Source organism: Neopelma chrysocephalum, unplaced genomic scaffold (assembly GCF_003984885.1).
Source record: "Neopelma chrysocephalum unplaced genomic scaffold, ASM398488v2 Primary Assembly neopelma1_61, whole genome shotgun sequence".
NCBI classification, from domain to species: Eukaryota; Metazoa; Chordata; class Aves; order Passeriformes; family Pipridae; genus Neopelma; species Neopelma chrysocephalum.
This window is the reverse complement of record NW_020897716.1, coordinates 1783363-1808634: the sequence shown is the minus strand read 5'-3', so window position 1 is coordinate 1808634 and position 25272 is coordinate 1783363. Positions and strand designations below refer to the sequence as shown.

General features: G+C 36.5%; 1 protein-coding gene across 1 annotated transcript in view; it reads left to right on the top strand.

The window, feature by feature from the left end:
- STRN (striatin) overlaps positions 1-25272 on the top strand; it is a 66703-nt gene that overhangs the window by 3762 nt on the left and 37669 nt on the right. The window contains 4 exon segments of the mRNA XM_027681607.1: positions 8859-8962; positions 17001-17074; positions 20163-20241; positions 21996-22160. Coding sequence (XP_027537408.1) covers positions 8859-8962; positions 17001-17074; positions 20163-20241; positions 21996-22160 — 422 coding nt within the window.

Sequence of the window (25272 nt, the reverse complement as noted above, 5' to 3'; positions counted from 1 at the left end):
TGGTCTAAATCGCAACAAACTGCTATGCTGTATGTAACTGCGTGTATAGCCCCCATCCTGCTAAGGAATTTTCCAGCTTTTGTCCTCTTCACTACTGCGTTTTAATTTATTCTAACTAGTAACTGTTTCTTTAGAGTAGTAGACTGCATAGGAGTGGTGGGACCTGATGGCGTTACATGAAAATTGTTTTTCCTGGGTAAGCTTTCCTTTGAAAAGGTTTGCAAGGAAATTAGGGAGAATGGGTGGATACAATGTGCTTGTGTTTCCACAACTTTGTTAAAAATATTCCTTGGAGGACAGTGCCAAAAGAAAAAGAAAACACCACCCAAACGATAGGGAAAGAGAGAATGAAATGAGATAAAATGTGGTTAAATGATAGCAAACAACTGTAATAGAAGGAGTGTGATGGAAATAACAGATAAGCACTTGAGATCGAGTATGGAAGTCAGATTTAGTAATGTTAGCTCTCTGGGTGGGGGTCACGGATGGTGATCTTTCCCCTTGCTGCTGCTTTCCTCCTGCAAGAGGCAGGAGGTGAAACCAGGCACGTTACATGGTAAGATTGTGTCCTTGGAGATAGACAAGTTAAAGTAATGAGGAGAAGGGGCAAATCAGACAGATGGCTGTGGCTATTTATAGTGGGGTTTAGGACATTCATTACTTGATTCAGAAATTGTTGATATTTACAGTTTGTTAGCTTTTAGATAACAGTCCTCCTGTTGGATTAAGTTTCTAGTTAAAAATCATTCTGATAGCTGGGTAATCTGTAATTGTTCTTCACAGAAGAAGTAATGAGCAGTGAGTTGGTGAAATCAGTTATTAAGTTAGTTAAAAACTTCTGAAGATTTGGTTTAACCAATAAAATAGAAGATAAAATATAATTTGAAGAAGTTCTATAATATTTTCAAATATGATGATGTGGGTCGAATTTCTTAGATTCGCTGTGAAAGATAAATTGGCAGAAGTGCTATAGAAGTCTTCTATAAAATTTTTTCTCTTAAGGCAGATACTACAAAAAACCCTGGTTAAATACCTCTCCACCCCAGAGAAGCAATAATTTCAACTTAATTGTTTTATTTATGTCAGATAAATCAAAAGAAAGGCAGAAGAAAAGAAGCCATGGTCAGAATACTGAGCTGTGTTTAGTTGGGAAAGATGGTGCTAAGTGGGTCTTGGTGACTATCGTATATCCTTTCTTTTGCAAACTTTTTAAGCAAACTTTCTATTTGCCAAATTCGTGTGAAGCAAAGGAGAGAAACCTCTGTGCTCTTCTCTTTGCTTATATTGATGTTTGCCAGCTAATTCCAGTATACTCATTGATAAGCTCTCATGGCTTGTTTTATTTAAGCCGGGGTACTAGTGGGAGTAAATGTTCAGTGATGAAAGAGCATTATAGAAATTTGTAGAAGCAGAATGTAAATACAAACCGATGAGACTGGTTCTTTGCACATCTGTACCTGGTTTTTATAGTTGTTTGATTTTTTTTTCAATCGCATAAATGATCTGACTATTTCCTACCATCAGATATTCCCATTCTTCTCAAATCTATTAAACTTGTACTTTAAAGTGTAGTGAAAACATGTTTCTTAAATGGGCCTAAGTCATTTAGGAAAGTGCAGTAAATATTGACAGAAAGTTGTATTAAAAAAAAAGCAGAGCATTTTATATTTTTCATGATTTGCTATAGAATTGTTGGATAAAGCAAAAATGGAATAAATGGAGAGCTTTGGTTTTCAATGTCACGTTAGCATATGGTGAAACATCCTGTATGTCTTTACTAGTGTACTTTTATAATTTCAGTTGGTATTTCTGTGTCCTACTCAAATTGTAGGCCTTCTTTTTCTGTTGAAAGTCTTAACTCCTGTCAGTTTTATTGCATCAGGGGTGTTTGAACAACAAGTTGCAAATGTAACTTAGCCTTTATTGACGTTTCAGTAGACAGGGAAACTTTGTTTAATTTTAGAACAGGCTGTGTAAAATTCCCCAAGGAAGGTCACATGTGTCTCCAGAGACTTTTGGTTCATCTTAATTTATTGCTGAGGGAACTAAGATTGTACAAATACCAAGCCTTAACTAAAACTGTTATCAACACACAGTTTTCTGAGAAAATAGCTATTGGTCAGTAACCTACTCACATACTTGGCTTCACAAGGCTGCCAAGCCTTGTCAAGTCCTCCTTTCTAAGTTTTTTAGCCAAAAAGTGGCAAGAACTGATTTTAAAGTAGATCAAGGATTGTTTTGTTGTATTTTTAAATGCTGAGAAATGCTTAGATACCTGAAACAACTCTTCTGAATCATTTCAGAATGCTCAGAATCCAAGCTTTGCAGACAATACACTAGAAATAAAAATACTCTGAAATATGAAAACAAAGGTTCACTTTATCTGAGTGACCTGTACTGTGTGGGCCTGTAGATGAATTCATCTAGATGTTGTTTTCCTATTTGAAAAGAGTTTGCTATATGCTCACTAGCATTGAATATATTGAAAATAACCCAGTGACAAAGAAGTTAAATTAAAAATCGCAGTGTGGAAAGACTACATTTTTTCTGCTCTTAGCCAGGAATATGTTTCCCTTTAGGGCAGTCACATAGGGCAGGATTGCAAAAGCATCAGAGCAAAAATGGCATGCACGATATTCATATCCAAGCTTGTAAGCAGGAGGTGAGAACAAACTCATTTATTTTTGTATCTGTTTCACTTGATGTCCTAGTCAGTTCAGGGTGGTCATACATGCTTGAATACAAGGAGTAGCTGATACTGGATGTAGGTGTGGGGAATAGGAGAGTGCCAATTGCCTCTGCAAATGCTTGTGTGGTCAAGTCTGGTTCGCGACTCTTTTTGTTACTGAAGCCAAATCTAAAAATCTCCTCCAGATTTGTTCTCCCTTGTCTTGCCATACCCCAAGTGATTCATTCAGCCTGTGAACTTCCATTGTCTCAGTTTAAATGTGGGCCATGAATCTGTTTATCAGCTCTGGTGCTGACTGCTGTCGCTGCATTTCTGCCGTTCTTGTACAGCAAGTGGAAAGGAATTTAAGCATTTGCAATTTAGACTCCAGCTCATAATATGTGATTATTTTGTGACATGTCATTTCAGTGTTGCCTATAGAATTACAACATCACGTTTAAAAGTTGCACTCTTTTGTGCTTATATCAGTCTACATGGAGTGTGCTCTCGGGTCAAAAAAAGAGTTAATGCTCACCGCTTAAGTAGGTGTACCACAGAAATTATTGGAGGTTTAGAGAAAATTTTTGCTTATGAAGAATGATTAAATAAGCTGAATATACATTGCTTGGCTAACTCAGAAACTATTTTGATGCTTGCAATTACCAGAACAGTGAAAGGCAGCACTGAAGAGTGGATGGAAAAAAGACTAACTCTCCGAGATCTGCCTAGTAAAACACTTCAAACCACAGAAAGTCTTCCTGGTTTTGAGATGTTTATGTTAGTAATCAAGATATTGCCAGGAATAAATTGTGAAGTAATTTTTTATTCTGGATCATTTATTAGGAGTTTCTCAGTCTTACTGAATTTTCTTTTCAAACAATGTTTTCAAAGAGATGAAGAATGTAAGTAAACGGCATTTTCAACCATCTTCTATTACTGTGGGCTAAATCTTTGAGCTCTTTTCAATGGTTTTTCAGGGTTTAGCTCTGATGCTAGTTTTAGGACATCTCTGAGAAGTCCAACAAAAATAATGTGCCAGTAGCAGATTGTGCTGTGTATTAGTCCCACAAGGTGTTATCGTCCTGCATGAGTGTGTTTGGAATAAATGGGATGAAGTACTTATGTGTGGGGTGAAGTTAAATATGCCTTGATGCTGTCAGTCGTTTCAGCCCATGACCCCACTTCACTTTTGTGTTATCTTAAATGGCTACACTCCCTTACGAAAGCTTCCTAGCCTCTCTTGACAGAGTGCTAGTAGGTGTGCGTTGTGGTGTTAAGTATGGTGCCTGAAAAATTGTTTACTAGTTGTACTAGACCACTGATGTTTTCCTTCCCCCCTCCCCTGTACCTGTTTTTTATCTCTTTTCTTGTCACCCCCTGGGCATGCTACACTTATTTACAAATATACTTAAATATGCAGTGATTCAGTGAGCCAACTACAGTCTCAAATACTGAGTACTATGGCAGCCTACAGAATCCTTCTGGCAGATCTTGGTAGACCAGTTAGCACAACTGTTTCAGATTGATTAATCTCTGTAATGTATTTAGTTATTTTAGCCATCTGCATATTTTTTGAAATACATTTCTTGCAGTTTTTTTCCTCCTTTGTTCTCTTTCTCTTGACCTGTGAAAACCTTGTTGAATTATGGAAGCATTATATAGAGAATTGTAGCTCTGTCAAATGATGCCCATTGACCTTCAAGTGCCCATAAATTTAAAGTGAGGTTTACTTTAAAATATTAAGATAAATATTTTAAAGAAAAGAATAGGATTTTTATAGCTCTTAAGTGTTAAGAATGAAAAAAAGTTAAATTGCTTTTGAACTTGAAATAGCTGTAAAATTCAAGAACTGATAGAAGTTGATATTAAACATGCATCAGTTGTTTAGCGGTTCTAGTATGTTTATTTTTAAACAGTTTCTGTTAAAGATAGATATTCTTTATCTCATGCTGTTTTGTAGTGTCAAGATGTCAGCCTAAAAAGGTGTCCAGATATAAGATACTTTTTAACATCCTTGTAGTAGTGGTTACTGATTCTAGGAAGTGTAGATTTCAGTTTAAATTTTTAAACATTGATAAAATCCACACTTATTAAGATGCAATTTCATTATCTGATTATATTGTTATGCCTGCTAAACCTGTGTTAAGAAGTCAGCAGCGTTTTAAAAAAAGTTGTTTCTAACCCAGTGCTACTTAAAACCTTTTTGTCTACTTCACAGTAATGTGACTTTAGAATCTTTTGGGGAATTTCTTAAAACAACAGTGTTGTTGCCTGTGAGAAATTTTTTTAATGTAAGAATGAATGTTATTTTTAAAATCTCTTAGTAAAGAAGTGGAATAGTTAAGGTAGCTACAGCGCTATTAATTTAGACCGGATGTGTATGACACTTCTAAGTTTTGTTGCAGTTGGTAATATGAAACACTTCAGTGAGATAAAATGGGGAAAAAAAATACTGAACTCTACAATTGCAACAGAAATAGGCTGTGCCAGGCATCTCTCTTCCCAATGTTCTCTGGTTTTGTGCGTTTTTTTTTTATTTACTTTCTCCTACTCTCTTGATTTTAATTTCACAGTTGAGCAGGAATACAGTAACTTGTAGCACTTAGCCTGGAATAAATGAGAGGCGGATGCTGCCTTGATTCCTTGCTGCGGAGCCAGCGGGGCTGGGTGCTTTATGGAGAAGATGTGCCCCACCCATAAGGCAAGGAACAATATGAGGTTGTGCGTGATCTCCGTAGGCAATTTTGAGGTTTGTGATGACTAGCTTACAACTTGATGCATTTTAACCTCATTAGTTAGAAGGTCAGTTGTCACGGAACCTGTTTGTTGGGAATATTTGCAAATTCTTGAAATTTTTGGCAAACCTTCCCAGGAGTGGCTAAAGCGCAAGTGTAGAACAGTGTTGCAGATCACTCAAAGCAGAAGTGCATCTCCTTTCTCTCCCGCTCACCCAGGTATAACACAGGCTTCAGGTTTGACTTGTGCTAAAGCTGCAGCTCTGGGAAGTGGCCTGTAGAGTCTCAAACTGTTGATAAAATTCCGTCGTTTATGTGTGAATTATAAGAAAACTGTAGTTGCTCAGTTCAGTTATACTTTTCATCCTATTTAAACACAAACCTCTTACACATTAAATGTTTGCACAGACATTTAGACAGGTGTTGTCTATGTGTTTTGATTGGAAATAGTGATTCTGGAGTTATCGCTGTTTTGTTCTAGAGACTGAGAAAACACTGCTAGATGTCATAATTTGTTATTTTAGCTGTTTAAACTCAGTGTACTCATTCAGTTTTCACTTATACTGCAAAATGTTTCATTTATGGTATGAACATTTAGATTCCTTTGCACATTTTCAGTTAATTGCAAAACATTCTAAAGAATTAAGTCTGCTTAAGACATATGAACTGTAACTATTCTCATTTTCAGAGCCAGAATTTCTCAAAAATAGTGAGTATTGGACATAAGGCTGCTACTCTGAAGAAAAGCATAAACAAACTATGCTAGAAACTGTGCAGCCTCCAAGGAGAGAGCAAAATTATTCTCTGTTTCTTGATTTACCAGTAAAACTACCTATCTGTAAAATATGCAGTAGCGCTGAAGGATCCTAGCAATAAGCTTGTGTAGGGCTGAAGACTTGGCTTGTGGATTCGACTCTATTGTTGTTGCATGCTTTTTGAGTAAGAAACACAAGGATTTCATGGAAGTCCAAGAAAAAGAAAAGCTCTGAGACATCAGTAAGAGCATTGATGTACTACTGACAGTGAAAGATGTCCACATGAAGGTGGTGTTGTATGTTATTTCTTAATCATATCCATTAATGTCTCTCCCTCTTACAAAAGTAAGCTGTCAAAACTACTGAGAAGTTGCATTTTTTATTTTGTTCAGCTTGCTACCAGTGGAAGATGACTTTAGCCTCAGTTGTTAGCATGGTGATGCTGGTTTGACCTTTGTAGTATAGCAGTGCATGAGCAGGGTCATTACTGGCTGTCCTTTGCCAACCTGCCAGGTAAAAAATGCTTTATTCCAGCATGTTCATTCAGTTCATTCTTGGTTAGAATTGCTTGAAGATAGCAGGTCACACCATAGATCATATCAGCTTGTGTCCTGATGGCATTGAATGATCTTTCTCATTCCAATCAAATACATATTTACATCACCTTCTACTGTTTTGAAAAGCGTGTTTTGATGTTCTCTCACTTTTTGACTAGAAGGGAATGTTTAGTTCTGCTGGGTGTATTTGGAGACAGGGAGAGAGAATTTGGGTGTCTGCACAGTTACTGCAAACTGAGTTATATGTGTTTGAGGTGTTCCTCTTGTTACTCAGAGGGATGGTGACCGTGTTGAGTTGACATGCTTCTTGCACAGTTACATTCCTCAGGGTAGGAAATGCTGACTCTAGCATCAGCATTTCTTTCTTCTGTGCCTTTCTTTAAACCTGAGTGTAAAATGAACATTAGAATTCAATTGTAGTTTTTCGTTCATCCCAATTCAAGTGTTAAGTGGAAAGAAATGCCACTTAATGATGCAGAGCAAGAGGCCTTTATTTTGATTCAGTTGACTTTTTTTTTTTTCGGAATTCAGATGTGTTTCCCCTATTGAAGTTGAAGACTGACTTTGTTGGAGAACAGCCAGTGTTTTTCACTTGACATAAACTGGCTGCTCTAGTTGGTGACTGGCAGTTAAAGCTCCTTCAGGTGTTTGTCAAGCTGTTTACTGGCTGTACTTGAGCAATAAAATTATGTCAGCTGGTGTCATATTTTAGAGCAGCTGCTATAGATGGCCAACAACAAGTGGCCTTTTAGAGTAAGATTCATCTTGTCTGGTTTCCAAAATTCAACTGAGTTAGTTGTATGCGTTCACTTTATAGTTGATGGAGAGAAAATGACATTTATAGGTTCTGTTTTTTCTCACCTTGGAGTAAAAATCTGCAGTCAGATAAATTATTCTTCAGAAACGACTGTCTCCATTAACTAAACTATCTGGGGACTGCTTGCAAGGTTGTGAGGATAACATATTCCTGCTCCTTTCTCCCTGACTTTCCCAAGAGATTGGTACAGAGTGCAGTGCCTATAGAGAACACTTAAAGACTTGCAGTGGGCATTTGTATAAATAAAAGGCTTATTGGTCTTCATGTTCAACAGCTGATGGTCTAGACCAGTTGCCTTTTATCCTGTTTGTGCTTCTCAAGAGACAGATGAGATACTTGGAGACTTTGCTTCAGAGGTGACAGAAAGCTTCTGATCCTGAAAATGGCAGGTGGCTTGCAATGGCAGGTGAGGCTGAGGCATGAAGTGGTGACTGCCTGTAGGTATTTCTGTCTAAAAGTGTATTCATGAATTGAGCAAGCACAAGAACTTGCCTCTTATAATGGACATGATTTGAGCATTAGATACAAAAGCAGGTAGTTCTTCCTTTAGGATTAGGAATTAGGATCTTGTATTTGTCATAGCTTTCTATTTGAAGGAGATTTTTCTCAGGCAACTAAATACTAACTCTGTGCTGGAAGTTGATGAAGGTTAACTGTGTATTTTCTACTTGACTTTTATTTACTTCTGTACCATTTCTCTCTTTGTCTCCCTCACCAAAATACCTTTCCCTGTTTTCCCTTTTTTTTCCTGTCTTAATTACAGTATTTCTGGAGAACTTTCTTTAAGCTATTTTAGTAAGTATCATAATTAACACTGTATTACAAATGGGGTTTTATTTTTCTTTTAGTTGAACATGGTTTACATTTTTTTACTAGTATCATGTAGCTAACATGTATCTATAGAATAGTACACTAATTATACCATACATCAGTTAGTGAGCAGAAATACTTTGTCATCATCTTCTGCTTATTGTTGGTAAATACTTTTATCTGCTGAAGGCTTTTTGTTTGCTTATTTTATCTATTCCTTATCCTTTATTGAATGTTTAGTCAAGAGAGGAAATAAACTCTGTCAAACAAACCAAAATTGTTTTATTTCTTATCTTTTTCTTCCTTTTTTTTTTTGATCTGTAATGAGCATGCAGTTTAGAAGGCTTATCTTTGTAGTGTTTTGTGTAAGCACTTAATGTTTATGAAACACAGTGAGCCATTTCTTTTGAACTCTACAAATAAATTTTAAAATAACTTGGGAAGACACACAAACTTAGGAGCTATGCTGAGTGATTTTGATGAAGCAGAATCTAAACTGAACCCTTTCTTTTGCAGGCCCAGATTGCCTTTCTTCAAGGTGAAAGGAAAGGACAGGAAAATCTGAAGAAGGATCTAGTGAGAAGAATCAAAATGCTGGAATATGCACTTAAACAGGAAAGGTATGCTGCTTTAGTGATGAGCACATAACGAAGAAATTCTGAAGACAGATACTTTATTTCTCTTCTTTATTTTAAAAAGCAAGAAATATTTTTTCTGTATATACTCAGTTCTCAAATTGACAAATAATATTATACTAAATAAAACCAGTAGTCTAAATGTCTGCATTATAGTAAGAACAATAGCTAACATTATACTGCTACAAAAACATGCTAATAAAACCCATGGTTGATACTTTTTCCTTGGTAAAATTAAAATTCCACCTAACTGAATAGATTGTACCTCAGAATCTCCGTGTATTCCCTTTTGTTCAAAGTACTAGCTTTGTTTAATAGTATGTGACAACTGAAATCTTAAATAACTGTTTTCAGTCTAGTAATTACTAGCTTTTAATCTTGCTAAGTTTTTTGTCTTTTCAATATGAAAGACTCTACAGAAATATCTTCTGGAAACTAATTGTGTGAGGGACAAGCTGGAGAGATGGTCTGATTCCAACAGGATGAGGTTCAACAAGGCCCAAGTGCTGGCACTTTGGCCACAACAACCCCATGCAGCGCTACAGGCTGGGCACAGAGTGGCTGAAGAGAAGCCAGGCAGAAAGGGACCTGGGAGTTTGGATTGACAGGAAGCTGAACATGAGCCAGCAGTGTGCCCAGGTGGCCAAGAAGGCCAATGGCATCCTGGCCTGTATCAGGAACAGTGTGGCCAGCAGGACCAGGGAAGTGATTCTTCCCCTGTGCTCAGCACTGGTGAGGCCACACCTTGAGTACTGTGTCCAGTTCTGGGCTCCTCAGTTCAGGAAACACATTGAGGTGCTGGAGCAGGTCCAGAGAAGAGCAACAAGGCTGGTGAAGGGACTCAAGCACAAGTCCTGTGAGGAGAGAATTAGGGAGCTGGGGTTGTTCAGCTTGGAGAAGAGGAGGCTCAAGGGAGACCTCATCACTCTCTACAACTCTCTGAAAGGAGGTTGTAGCCAGGTGGGGTTGGTTTCTTCTCCCAGGCAACCAGCAGTAGGACAAGAGGGCATGGTCTTAAGCTGTGCCAGGGGAGGTTTAGGTTAGATATTAGGAAGAAATTCTTTACAGAGAGGGTAATCAGGCATTAGAGTGGGCTGCCCAGGGAAGTGGTGTATTCTCTGTCCCTGGAGGTTTTTAAGATGAGAGTGGATGTGGCACTTAGTGCCATGGTCTAGTAACCACGGTGGTGTTGGATTAAGGGTTGGACTTGATGATCTCTGAGGTCCTTTCCAACCTGGCTGATTCTATGATTCTATTCTATGTTCGTGTTTACCAGTTGATCAATTTCTGGTTTTTTGTTCATGGGGATTTTCAGTAGGAGTCCCCAGTGTGCTTTATTCCTACCTATACTTTCCTGTTATTCTAATCTTTGAGGCAAACAAGTTGGGTTTTTTAATCATGTTTTCAGAAATCTCTCTGTTCAACTGATTTATTTTAGGCCAAATTTACTTATATTTTTTTTAGTAGTAAAATGTAATTTAAAATTCTTGAATAAAGAGTATGTTTATGTTACTACTGCAAAACAATGATTGCTTACATACCATTTTCCTATCAGATAATTCCTGCTTCTCTTTAATAAAAGATTAATAAAATAAAACTCTCAAATAGTTTGTGTTAGTAGAAATAATATTTAAAATATACACATTTGCAAATGAGGAATAGGATATTGCTGCTAGATAATTTAAAATGGATGCTATTGGTTGTGCAACACTGTATAGCATTTAGATTTACTCATCTTTAGCAGAAGACATGCCTTCTACCATCCAGTTCATCTCTTTCTGGTAGGAACCAATTCATCTGCTAACACGGAACTGCAGACAGTTTTCTGGCCAGCAGTAGCCTCAGAGCTTCAGTGTACTTGCTTCCGCTTTGGGGCATTCTTGGAGGAATGCTTAAGGTAGATACCCTTTTTGCCCAGGCACTGGGTACTGATCTTATATCACATAGCAAGAAAAATATCAAATGTATGCGTAATGGAGATTGCAGATTATAGCCATGGAAAGGCTTACATTTGAGGCATGATTGAAAGGCTTACATTTGAGGCATGGTTTCAAGGCTTAGAGTCACGTTAAGAGACAATAGAGTATGTTCTTGTTCAGTTAAAGATATACTCTAAGTTATATATATTCTGTGAAGATTTCTTGTATTTCAAAACTGAGGGAGCTATTCCTGGTTATTTAAAGACATCTCTAGTACTTCATGTTCATAACCAAGACAAATTGGGAATCAAAAATTATCAAACTATGTTAATACATTTCTGTGTGCTATCAGAGAAACTTTGTAACGTTTAAAAAAAAATCAAAAATCAAATTCCCATATGGATAGTGAAAATATCCCCCAGTTTTAATCTGTAAAATCCACCTAAATTATGACATTTAAAGTCTAGAGCAGTAGTCCCTGTCAGGGTTAGAAAAAAACACCTGGTGCCTTCTTATTAGCAGGTTGTATATTGGTATCTTCTATCTTTTATTGTATGTTTTTCTGCAATGTATGGCACTAGCCTTCGTTACTCAGGTCAGTAGGCTACAGTCAGCTGGTCTGATCCAGTGTGACAGTTTCAGTATGGGTGTGCAATGTTTCTGTAAGTAAATGTGATGCTTGTGACTGGTGTGTCCTAGAGACAGCTATTTATGAGTTTGTGGTTTTAAACAGCAGTTTTATTTGCCAGTTTCTGAAGAAACAGTCTTGTATTTCTGCTGGAAATGTCTCCCAGCAGGCGTTCTTGCTTGATACTTCAAAGAATGGCAACATGCTGAGCTTGGAAGCACTGCTCTCTTTCCCAGCATTTTCCTAAATCAGCTGTCATCCAGGTCAGGCCGTAGTCAGTTGCAATGCTGGCTTTTTCTGCTGGGATCTCAGAGCTGGTAAATGAGATCCTACAAGGTAGGAAGAAGACATTTCTGTCAAGTTAGGGGAAGGTTGATGCAGTGTGAGGGGGCAGGGAATCATTCTTGTATTCCTTTATTTCTGTCCTGGCCTTGCAGTATACCAAATGTTTCTCAGCTAGATGAACTAAGGTATGAGTAATGGGACAGAATATGAGATTGTGGCCCAGAGGACTCCCATGTTTGCAATGCCCTTAGGAGAAGGTACCATTGGTTTTCTCAAAAACATGCTTTTATGAGCTCCTGTTCTTTATAGTGGGTGTTCAGCATTTCTTTTATCTACCAAATGGTTTCAAATTTTAATATAAAAAAACAGCTTCATGAGCATTATTGTTATTCTCTATTTCATGTCACATGTCATTTTGTGGTGGGTGAGGTAGAAAATTACTTACTGATTGTCATGGTTTTCTGACAAATGTAATTTAATGTTTGGCCTTTATTTTAGTAATTGTGAGATTACCTTTTTGTTGTGTGCATAGGAAAGCTAATTATTTCTGCTGGAGTCTTAATGGACTAAATAGCAAAGAGCTTAGAAGGAGCTAGTGTGTGGTTGAGTCTAGCATTTTTTCAACAGCAATTTTGATGTAGTTTTGCCAACACCCAGTAGATTGCAGTGTGAGGCTGCTCACAGTTGAGGGTTACTTTTTATGACTTTATCAGTACTTACTCCCCCACCAGTAAATTGCATTGTTGCCTCTGAATTTTCAGGAGCTAGCTGAAATGTGGTACTGTTTCTCTCAAGTACATGTCCTATTTCACCTAGTCTAGCTTGCTTCCTGTCTTAACATATTTCAACCAAAGAACTGGACTCCTGAGCCATGTCTCTAGAAACACTTGATTTAATTTTATGTTGTTTTCTGCGCTGGTGTGTCTGATCAGTGTAAGGCTGGCGCCTTCTACCCTATGTAGAATATCTCGCCGTGCTGTTCCTGGCAGTCATTCTTGTTTATGTCTCTTGATTTGGCGTCGGCTCCCAGATCTTCTACGGATGTTTTGGCAGGCTCCCTCAGCACAGCTGGATTAGATGCTTCAGGTCTGGCGACAGATATTTCCAAGAAATAGTGGCCTGTTTTGATTGGGGTCAGACTTTTTTCTGTGTGAAGTATTCAGAAAAGTTTCACTGCTCTTAGTCTTAGGAAATTTAGAAGGATGACAGCTTTTAGCTTTTTCCTAAGCAGTTCTTAAAATGTTATGGCAGCCATGTTGAATGTCTCCAAGCACTGTTTGCATAGAAGACACATAGTTCAAAGAGAATACTGCTAATCAAAAAAGGAGAATTGTGTAATGAGGGGCAAAAGCCAAAGCAGTGCTAGTATTCATTCTTATCTGAGTAAGGGCATCTATCCAGCAACGTATTTTCACAGTACCAAAATAGCTTTCTTCCAAACAACTTGAAGGCTAGTTTTCAGATGGAAAATACCTTCTATGAAGTTGTATCCTTCAGGTAGTTATTTTCAAGTAATTTCTCTGTCTCTGCATACTGTTAATGATCCATATGTAATGGAAGGTAAATCATTCAAGTTGAACAAGTTCAGATAATAAATCTTTGTGACTTGTTTCCCTTTTTCTTTCCCTCAAACCACTTGTTTTTGACCAGATGATGCAAAGGTTGGAGAAACTTTGATTTTACTTCATACTTATTTACACAAAAAAGACAACCTCTTTTTTGTGATGATAGTATCGCACTGCTGTGAACTGCAGAAGGCTGTTTTAAAGCTGTTAATAAGTGGTCCGTGTGATTTCTGAAAAAGTGAAATTAGGTGTGACAGGTGGGCAGAAGATGTTAGTATAGAAATAGATTAAATTAAAATGTGCTAATGGAGTAAGCTATAATCAGAATTTGTGTAGAAAAGAATTCAAGGTTATTTTGTGAGGAGTTTGATAACCTTTGATTACAATATGTATAACTGAATGGTCAAGACTCTACCTTCCAGTCTTGGTGTCTGAATCATGGTTTTCAGCCCTTTTCTTAGTGTACTTTAGAAAGAAGATTGTTTTTCTTTCATACTTGTGATATTTTCAGCTGTACCGTAAAAATGTTTCTGAAAATAAATCTCATACTTGCTGCTTGAAGACATGTAGAAAATACTTCCTTGATGGACTGTTAGTGGTCTATATTGATTTTATGGGATTTTTTTTTAATATTCCTCTGAATTTTAGAAGCATACTGTAGCTGAAGATGAGTTCACTGAGTCAAGTACTATGACATGATACTCATGCTTCTGTTTCAAGTCTGTGACTTGCTCAGACACAGGAATTTGTACTAAATTATTTTAATTCAGGTTTGACTGTAGCATTGGGGGGTTTTTGTCATTTTGTGCTTTTTGTTTTTAACTTTCTCAGCAATATTAAAAATAAGTATTGGGTTTTGGGATTTTCAGCTCTTCAGTTGCCTCTCTGTTAGAAGAACAACCTCTCCGGTTCTTCTGCCTTATCTGTAGTGCTACTGGTTTCTGCCTGTGATATACAAAGTTAGATCTTCTAAAAGATGAAATCTTAGTCCAGCTTGGCCTTAAAATAGATTTAAGGGCCAGTGGTGTACAAGACCATGTAATCTGCATTATCCTCTTGAAGTAAAGAATAACAACAAAAGCTTTAAAAGCTGTTGCATTATGAGGTGCAACCAGTTACAAAACCCTTCTATTAACAGTTTAAAATGTGAATAGAATGAAAAAGTCTCACTTTGTTGAACTGACTTTATAATGCTTTTACTAAGAAGAAAGAAGACTATTACTGGTGATTTAAGAGGGAAAGAAATTTTAAAAATGATGGAAGTTTAAAAATCTGCAGACTGAATCTTTAAAAGATGGATTTTGGAGAACATGAGAGAGATCTGAGGAAAAGGAAATGTACAAGGAATGATCCTTTCAGTGAACCTAGCAAATATTTTACTTAGGTAGGAAATTATTAACAAAAACTTGATAAGAAAATTAGTGAATGCTTAGAGCATAGGGGAACTCTGCATAGGACTGATGAACTAAAAGCAAATGCTACAAAAACTAACTGCTTTCTGAAATTATTTGAAGGAATTGAGTAGAACACAGCATATGTCAGTAATCCAGATTAAAGTAGAGTATTAATATTTGCTATGTTAAGTCAAATCAAAACAGATTAAACAGTACGGTCACTTGAATTCATGACTGTATAAAAAAATTGTAGTGTTTGAAGTTGGTGAGGTAGGTTCATGATAGAGTAGAGGATTTCCTAATTCTTGATTAATCATTACTTTTTATTAGTGATGGTGGGGGAAAAAGTAAACATAGCCTTAGTATTAAACAATAATATTTTACCAGGGTAACATCTCTCTGCTGGTGAGATAGTTGGGAAAGGAAAGATAAATATTTTGATTGAGCATTCAGCTTTGATTTTGTTCTGTTCTTGGTTATTCTTTTCTGTACTGACCAGAATGATTAACCTTCACTTATTACTGTTAATACATTCCAAGTGCATCCTTTCTCCTTTCCTTGATGGTTGCTGCTCAGCTGAGTTAGAACTTAGTGCTCTGGCTCTTGAGGAGTTGGTTCCTTTGTTTGTCTATGTTGCTACACCCAGGAGGCACTTCTTCACTCTTCACTTACCCTTCTCATTCAGAGTTAAATGTTTATTAGAATTAAAATGCAGCTGGATTAGTAGGAAGCTAGTACTATCAATACTGAAGCATAAGAACTACCAAGCATCAATTCCCTCGGCACCATTTTGTTAGAAATAATGAGTTTTCTTGGTGAAGTAAGAAAAGGCAAAAGAAAACAGTAACGCAGTGAAGATGTTTGAGAAACAACCAAGAGGTGTATGTAACAATCAAGAGGTGTAGGTAACTTGAAAACATTTTCTACAGTCGTTCTTTATACAGTCATTCAAGCTTAGCGAGACTTGCCTCATACAATCACAAAGTGTCACACCTGTTAATTTTTTAAAAAACAAATTTTGAGTGAGAGAGTTCCCTTGTGACTAGTAGAATTAATGCACTCATTTTCATGTTGGTGTATTTGAGAGGTTAAGTTGTTTTATCTTTTGTAGCCTGTGTCTTGCTGACCTACACCTAGCTCTGTACATTGGCATTGGAACTGTGTGTATGTGTGTATTTGATGGTTGTCCCACTACTGCCAGGCTGCACAGTCAGCATTTTCTGAGTTCTCTGCCTTTTGTTCTGGGTAGGAACTAGTATAAGTGCCACTCTTCTACCCAGTTGCGAATGTCTACAAAATTTTATAGGGCATCAGGATTTTGAGTTGTCTAAATTTTCATGTTTGGCAGAAAACAATCTTATAAAGTTATAGTGAGTGTGAGAGAAGGAGGGAACAGATTGTGAAGCTAGCTAAGGCTTTCTTTGCCTCAGTTTCTCTGTTACGGTGTTGTAAGACTACTCTAATGAATCTTGAAGAATTTATGTGTGCATTTGCCATCTTGTGCTACTGTGGTGTTATTTTGTGTGTTTAAAAGTCTTTACTGACTCTGTAGGATGAAGCTTTTCAAATTAAAAAGCATTTCCTTTTTTTTTACATAGCTACTCTTGTCATTGTATGGCATGCTTTGTGGGGTTTATTACATTAGGCCTTCTGAAGGCTAAATATTTTTGGAAGAGAAGTCTCGATTTTGCACTTGGTCAAGTGACAGATGTAGCAGCTTTGAGAGAAACTGGGGTAGGTGAGCTGTCACTGCTAAATCTCACTTATAATAGTTCTAAATGAGAGCTTGCTGCTGTTGGAAAGCACAGCATTTAGAAGAATAAAACTAAAGTTTGCTTAATGGAGGTGACAATATGAGATATGAAGTAGATGGTGCTGAACTGACATGGATAGTAAAAAATGTTTCACAGTGAAACACTGGGGGAGGGAAGCAGAAGAGTAGCTTGTGTCCACAGGGAGGGAACCTTTTCTGTAGCAAGAGCATTTTGTAAAATCTGCAGTCTACTGATCCCTGTGTTTCATCACTATTCACTTTGCATGTAAACCTTGGAAAAATAATTAAACAAAATCACTTATCCAAAGTCGTGGTCAAATGATTTGTTTTGTCTTGTTCTTAGCCTAGAAGAAAGGAATGGCTTTTCAAGTGAAAATGGGTGGCATTTATGTGTTTAGAGATACCCTTTATATGTGCTAATAGGTTTTTTCCATTTTTTTTCCTTTGTTTTCTTTCAGGGCTAAATATCACAAATTAAAATATGGCACAGAATTGAATCAGGGAGATATGAAGCCACCAAACTATGATTCTGGTAAGAATTTATTAAACATCAGTTCATTACTGGCATAAAAACGTAACTGCAATTTGTGCAAATGCTGAATTGATAGTGTTGATAAAATAAGTTGCTAAATGGAAGCAGTGAGAATAGAGGTAATTAATAAAGACTATATTTTACTCTTGTACAATGAAAAATAATGCTAATGCTCTAAAAGAGTCTATTAATGAATCAAATGAGTTTAGATTTAAAAAAATCCAAGCCCAAATGACAAAACTGCTCTTGGAGAATAGTTTTTTCTCTCCCTTAGTAATGTGTATGGATATTTTAGAACAGGATGATACTAGATTCATAGCTGTAGAATCCTTTTATCTTTGGGTAATTTTTATGAATGAAATATATAGTACATAATGTTTTGTTCAATTACCTCAGTGATATTTCAGGAGAAAAATAATGAAAGTACATATTAGACATAAGTGAGAGTTTGTGAGTGGGGGATTTATTTAGAGAATTCAAATCATCATTGGAGATGCATTCAACTGACTTCAGTGTAATGCTGTAAGAGGACAGCCTTGGTCTCTGAAAAGCTGATTTACTTTCATAGAGTTTTCATCTCCTACTTCAGACAAATAGATATAAGCACTGAACTTGAGGAATTAAGAATTTAAATTATTTCCTTTTATCCCTCTATCTCCTTATCCTTTCCTCAGAAAAAAAAAAGAGGTACAGAGATTTAGTTACAGGTCAAGCCATTGAAAGAAGTAATAGGTGATTTTTTTTGTATCTCAGTCCCCTGATGCTCTTAGTAAAACGAAATTGGAGCCCCTGTACATAAAGGTAGATCATAGAAAGTCTGCAGACCTCAGGTTTGTCACTTCGTTTGTGGAGGGGATGGTCTGGTTTACTGTCATGGTTAATTCTTACCTCGTTAGTTTCAGAAGGTCATTAATAAAACCCTAAACAAACAATAAATCCAACCCCACACCAACTGCTAAAGCTTTACACCAGGCTTTTCTTGTTCAAGTTGTAATGAATTTTTGAGATATTTTACTTCATGTTATTATCAAGGTTATTTCCTTAACTGAAGAAACACTTAATTTGTTGTTACTAACTGGAAAACCCCAATCTTTATTTGAACCATTAGAAAACCTTGTTCTGACCATACTAAAATCCTAGACAACTTTTTTTTTTTTTTGTAATTTCTCAGAATGCAGCTACAGCATGTTGCTCCAGTTTCCAGGGGAGGAATGTCATGCAAGGCCTGTTTTGTGAGCAGAGCCATAGCCTATTCATTACTTCTGCAAAATGAACTTTAGTGCAATTACTTTTGTTAAAATTCCATTATCCTCATTTATCCCATTGTATTCTATATATGTAGCTATCAGAAATGCATACTTTTGTTCTATATTAAATATGGACTGATTAGTGATACACTTAAAGTAGAAACTTTGTTATAGAAACTTTGTTATAATGCTCCTTTGAAGTTGTCTTTGATAGATACTTAGTTGAATGTCCATATATTTTCCCTGCTCTGTCCCTGTTTTTCCTGCTTAGGCATGAGTGTTTGTAGTAGTTCTTCCAAATGGGTCCTTTTTGATCGTTTTCTTTATGATCACTTGGGAATCAGTAACACAATTTAGAAGAAAAGAGTTCCATCTCCTGGTAAAGGGATGCCTTTTAAAAAAAAAAATTACTATTTGTGATACCTTCTGCTATTATTTGCTCATGATGCAAGTCCCTCCATTCTTATCTGTGAACCATTGTCACTGCTAGTGGTCATCAGATTTGAGGAGACTAAGTGCAAGAGCGTTCTTGCCTGTGGATGTAGTTAATAGTGCCTTCAGAAGAAGGGTTTTTGCTTTCCAAAGGAATTTTCAGGCAGATTTACCTCAGTCATGTTTTAATAATTATAGACTGATCTTTGGTAGCTGTGCATCGGATCCAGCTATGTTCAGTTGTCATTGGAAAATTATTGTGGAATTGATTATTTCCTGTGGTTGCTATTAAATGAATTTGTGAATTCGAGATGGCTAAAACTCATATGGCTTTCCTTGCATGTGAATTCTGATCAGTCTTTGATAGTTTCTTTAGGTAAGTGTTGGGGGTTTTTTGTGTGTGGCATTAATTCAGTTTAAAGGTAAATTGCTTCCTGATGAAAATAATAGCTTTCTCACATCCCATATCAAGTTACTCATAGGATTATACTAGAGGTTTTTCTTGTTCTTAATTTTTGTTTACACAGGAAGATTGTTCATCCTTCAATGTTTGGACCACAAGGTTTTCAAGTTTTGTAGTGGTTTTCATAGACAATAAATCAAGATCTCTTATCTTGGGAAGAATATGCATCTCCTGGAGGAGAATAAGAGAACTGCACCATTGTGTGGTTTGAAGCTATATATGCAGTCAACATATAGCTGTTTGTTGCCAACATTCAGGCAGTTTTCTTACCAGAGCAGTGAAATTATTTTTTTCGTAGATATTTCTAGAGTAGTAACATTTGCATACAAATTTATGGTTGGGGAAAATGTGGTGAAAATTTTCAATAGCTTTTCAGTTAAAAAGTAAACAATCCCTAGTGTTTACTTGGTTTTTTCCTTCTAAAAACTAATACAAATAAGGATGAATTTAAAGTTGATGTGAGCAGGTCTGTTTGTTTATGTCGAACTGTCAAGGTGAGTTGAAAATCGATGTCATGCTGCAGTTGCATTTGATATCATTAGCAGTTAAAATATTTGTGTTCAAACTTAATATGAGCAGCAATTATTTTTGAAGGCTAATGCAAAAATGGAACTCGAGATTGTCTATGTCATTATGTACCCTTAAAGAAAAAGTATTAGATGGGACTTGGGGATGTGAGACCAAAGGGAAGGCATGAATGACTAGGGGAACTTGCTCTCATAGAGTAGGATGTTCCTGGCAAATTTTATGTGTATGTAGTACTACAATTATGTGCTATGTGCATTTTTTTCTCTCTTGATTATTGGCACTTTGAATTTTTTTATTTTTTTTAATTAAACCATTCCTAGTCATTTTAAGACAGATCGCATTTGTCTTTACAAGTGGATGGGCATCTTTTATGAAAATAGGAAAAGGAAAAAAAAATTATTAAAATAATCTTTTTCAGATGAAGGGAATGAGGCAGAGATTCAACCACAACAGAATAGTCAGCTAATATGGAAACAAGGACGACAGCTGCTAAGACAGTAAGTGTTGAAAAAAGGACTCAGATATTGAATGCAAAAGAACAAATCTGGTAATGAAATGTGATTTTATTAGATTTTATTGAAAGAAAAGTTAGTGTGCGTGATGAAGTTCATTCAGCTCCTGCCCTGCTTTTCCTTGGTTTTTGAAACATTTCAGTATTTCCGAACTTCAGGTGAGAAGCTTTGTCAAATCACAAATGCCTGATCTCATTTACTTTTCTTTCAATGAGTATAATCGAACAATTTGCTTGGGAGAACAGTGGGTCATGGCACTTTGCAATTAAAAAACAACACACACAAGTAATTCTGCTAAGAGCTGTGTAAAATAAAAACAGCTAGCACTGGAGAGGGAAAACTTTTATTTTTGCCTGTTTGAGGTGCAGAAAAGAGTAACATCCAGGAGGCTAGACGAGACATTTTATAATTCTCAGTTCATCTGAATGAAGCAAATGTCTATAAATCTAAATTGGTTTTTGAATTTTGATCATAATGAATAAATTGCCAAGATATTTAGTGTGTTACAAAGGATTAAATGAGAGGGGTGTGAATCAATAAGGACAGTCTGGAGTTTTTATAAAAGAACCTTTTTCCAAGGAATTGTTCAGAAGTTAAATTTGTCTGTTGGATGGCTTATACATGCTTTTCTTTTGCAAGAGCTCACATCTTTACATGCATGTTGGATAAATGTAAATAGAGTGGTCTTGACTTGGATCAGTAATTCTGAAGACAATTCATTCCTTCTCAGTGCAATTCATGGGTGACACAGTGCTGAATAGAGTGCATATTACCAACAGACTCTGTTTTGCATAGGTGACTTTTTTGATTTTTCTATAGCCAACAATGAGTGTTTCTCTCCTAATGTGGTTATGTGAATGATATTGTTAAATAATTGGAGGAGGATGTTCTTGCAGGAAGAGTGCGTGTCCTTGATGTGTAACAGCTGTTACTGTAAGATAGCATTTCCCTTCTTTAGAATTGTTTACAATATTAACCATTTAATCAGTTCAGTGCTATTAACTCCAGATTCTGGAGGGAAGGACAGAGATCAATTTTTAATTTTTCTTTTTTAAATCATATATTCCTCCTCTTTCCCTCAGAGGCAATATGGCATATTGATGAAAGAACCAACTTTAGACCTAAAGAGTCAACTTTAGACCTTGAGGTTTTCATACAAGGATGCTTGCTGCCCAGCCTTTATATGGAAGACAAATTAATATTTAGCAGATCCATTGCAGAATAAAGGAAAGGCAAGACAAAGATTTTATCAAGCCTAATGCATCAAAAATAACAACTGTCACTAATAGCTACAGCTATGGAGTTTGGATTTTATTTTCTCTGTTTTCTAGGCTTCTAATAATGTTTATATAGGAACATATCTGATACTTCTTGTATCTAGTTTCCATGTGTCGAGGAATAAAATGACCATGTTGTACATGCAACTGTGGTGATATTTATAAAGCAGTTGTAAATATTTTAATTGAAAGTGCTTTCCCACCCATTTTAGTAAATGAATGAATAACATATTGTATAACGTCTGACTGCTAGGCTTCTCAGTGACTGTAGAGGCTGGTACTGCAAGAGGCAATCCCTCTGCAGCTGGTACAGGATGATTTATAAGCATGTTTCATTAGCTCAGCACCATCCTTTGCTAAGCTAAGGGGTTGAAGAAGATGAGTTTAGGGAGAAGTTTTCATTTACTGTTTTTGCATAAGTGGGATGTGCATGGAAGATTAGCATGAGTTCTGTTCCTACAGGTATCTACAAGAAGTGGGCTACACGGACACGATATTGGATGTGAAGTCAAAACGAGTGCGAGCTTTGTTGGGCCTCTCAAGTGATGCTTCAGACAAAGAAAACAGAAATCAAGAGCCGATGGTAAATGGCACAGAGGGCCAGATTAAAGAAAGCACAATGATCGGGTAAGCATCAAGATGACATTATCTTTATGTATAAATGCACTTAATGGTGTTGAACAAAATTTTTGTTTACCAGGAAAGATTCAGGGTTCCCTAGTTGGAGATTAGAGCAATTGTGGCAAATTTCATTATATTAAGCAATAAGTATGGAAGTAACTCTTGAGATTCACATCTTAAAAGCACCATAAATTATTTTTTTAGTTGAATGGCAGCACTAAGTCAGATCAAACCTTTTGAGGTACGGTTGCAAAGTATTTAGAAGTCGGCATTGTTTCAAATTAATGGTTTATTTGTATTGCTGGAAACTTTTCTGTGTAGGTTGCAGGCTTTGCCTTTCTGGTCTGTGCTGACTGTGACATGATAATCTATACAAGAGACAGGATTTTTTTTTGACCGAATCTGAAAAACAAAGTCACTCATTACATTCTGAGTCCTGTAAGTTTTTGATTTTTCCACTGATGGATATACATAGGTAAATGTGACTCAATGTAAGGTACTAATTTCTGTCTTTTAATATTTCTAATACTATGGAAAGTCAGTCCAAGACAGTAAAAACTTAAGCTTACTTTTGCTTTTAAGTAATGTTGAAAACTTAGGGGGCTTTTTTCCTTTTTCTTCTCTTTTCCATGCAGAGTTTAAAATAAAAAAAAAAAAAAAGAAAGTTAAACTTAACTGTAAAGGCTTCAGGAAAATAATCTATTTGTTTTTGTTTAAGATACTGTAGTTGCAAAACTAGAAAAATAATGAAAATCATGCAGAATTGTATGAACAATAGATGAGGTAGCTGCTTCCACTAGTTTGTGCTGCATCAACAAGTACAGCATTCCTCAAAGGTTATCACTCTTTTTTCCTTTTCTATACTGATGTGGCAAAATTCAAGACCTTTATTTTCTAAGGTCTAACACTGTTATATGAAACATTCTGTCTTTTAAAAAGCATTTGTAAAATTTCATTTATACCCACCAGATAGTTGCAGCAACTTTAGGCCACAAAGTTACATAAGGGCAGAAGTTCATTGTTATATAATTAAATTTAATGGTGTGAGGTGGAAAATTTGAACATTTGAGAAAACCTGTAAACTACTAATATATATTGTGCTGTTACATAGTTGACAAGTCATGTCATTTCTGTACAGCAACTTTGTTTTTAAGAACAAGGAATGCTTGATAGATGGCAATAACAATTTTGGTTTTATTTCTGGTGAAGGGATCACTTCCTCTCAGGGGAAGTGGGTAAACAAAGCTTCTCTTCTTACACTTCAAAATTTATTTATGTATATTTATTTAGTTTTGAAACAGATGTATGTATAAGTTAGCTATTTGATGGATGAAATGCTGGGACAGTGGTTTTGATATAGCAATTTTGGATACATTTACATTCCTTTCTTATCTATTTGCTTTTGAGGTAGATATGATATTAGGTTTAGCACTTTGTAGTTTACTCCATGGCTGAGGACATTCACTGATGGAGAAAAATGAGCTCCCTTCCATTGTAGTTCTGCAAGCTTGTCTGCTGCAAGGCTGGTCAGGCTACACACTTCGTAAAGCTGTTTTCATCTTGCTGGTGATGCATAAGATGGCAGACTCTATTAGAAAGCTCAGGGGAGCATTTTGATAATATGATGAGCAAGAAGGGACTCCAGGGTTTTACAGTGGAAGAATTTTCCAGGGTTCTTATTCAACATAGTCATGTCAGTCTTCATGGATGATTCTGAGTTTGTGATGTCCTCACTGAGGGGAAAAAGTCGTGATTTTATGAAAATTCTTTGATCAGTCTGAGTACAGGACTAGCTTTCAATGCTGTTATTCTTCTGGGTGTTTCAATTACACTTTCAGACCATCTCTTCCAATTTACCTTTCAGGAAGCATTCTGTGGCTTTCTTCCTGGCAGAGACTGCCTGTTATTAAACAGCTATTTTTTCCTGTGCTACTAGATACTGTAAAATGTTACACCTTGCTGTTTCTGTGGCATGTGGCACTGTTCACCTCCTCCCAACTGCATCATCACTTGCCTCTGAGATTTCAAAGTGCAGCTTTATGGTACATGAGAAATCAGAAATGTTACCTGCCTCATCTATTGACAAGAGACATTACTTAAACATATATAGAACAGCTTCTTTTTGAAAAGTATTAGCATTGAATAGGTCACTAAGATTTAAGGCACACTGATCTTGCTCCTAAACCCAATTGAAATTCTCACTGAGTATCTGAAAATTTAATTCAATGCTTTTCTACTTGGCTGGCAGAACTGGGAAAAATTTAGGTGACTCCACTTAATTCTGGCTTACAGATGAGGAAGGTGCACCCTTTGGAGCAAACTCACTAGCACCAGGCTGCTTACTGTGAGGGCAAAAGGATTGGCAGTTCTTTAGCAGCCTCTTTTTATTCCTTGCATGTATGTAAAGCGAGAAATGGATTTGGGCTACAGCAAACTTGTACAGTTGGAAGGAATGCAATGAACAAGTGTTTGCAGTTTTGTAGTGGTAGAAGAAGAAAGTTACAGTGAGAAAGTGGAAAAACAAGAAACCAAACAAAACCTTAGTGCAGTTCCAGGAAGTTTAAGGACACGTGTGAGTGGTTGCCAGGACCATCAGACATTGGGACAGTTGCAAACTAAAATGCAGATGGAAGACTCTGTGACTGTACAGATACAGTGAAAATCTTTGTAGGAGAAAACTTTGCTATCGCCACAGAAGCCTGTGAACTGCTCAAGCCAATGCTATTTGGCAGATTTTTTGGTTCAAAACATTTAATGAACTTTGATACATATCTGCTAGCAATTCTGAGGCCAGTGGTCAACCTGAAGATGTTTTAGTTACATTTGAGGAGCAGAGCACTGGGCAAAAAGTAATGCATGAAAATAAATGTAATCTAACAAGGAATGCACCTCTGTTGAAGTGAGAAAAGACAACTCATAGTGTGTTTGATTTGCTTGATCTTGGAAGAACTGCGTAATATGGACCCAACTGAGTCTGTGGATTTTAAATCTGATTTTTAGAAAAATCTTTACATGGAATGAAGAATGTGAGAAGCAGAGAGTACAGGACTTGAGTAAAGAGAAAGCTTGTGTGGGAGAAATGATGAAGACAAATCAATAGGAGTTTGGAAAGAATGTG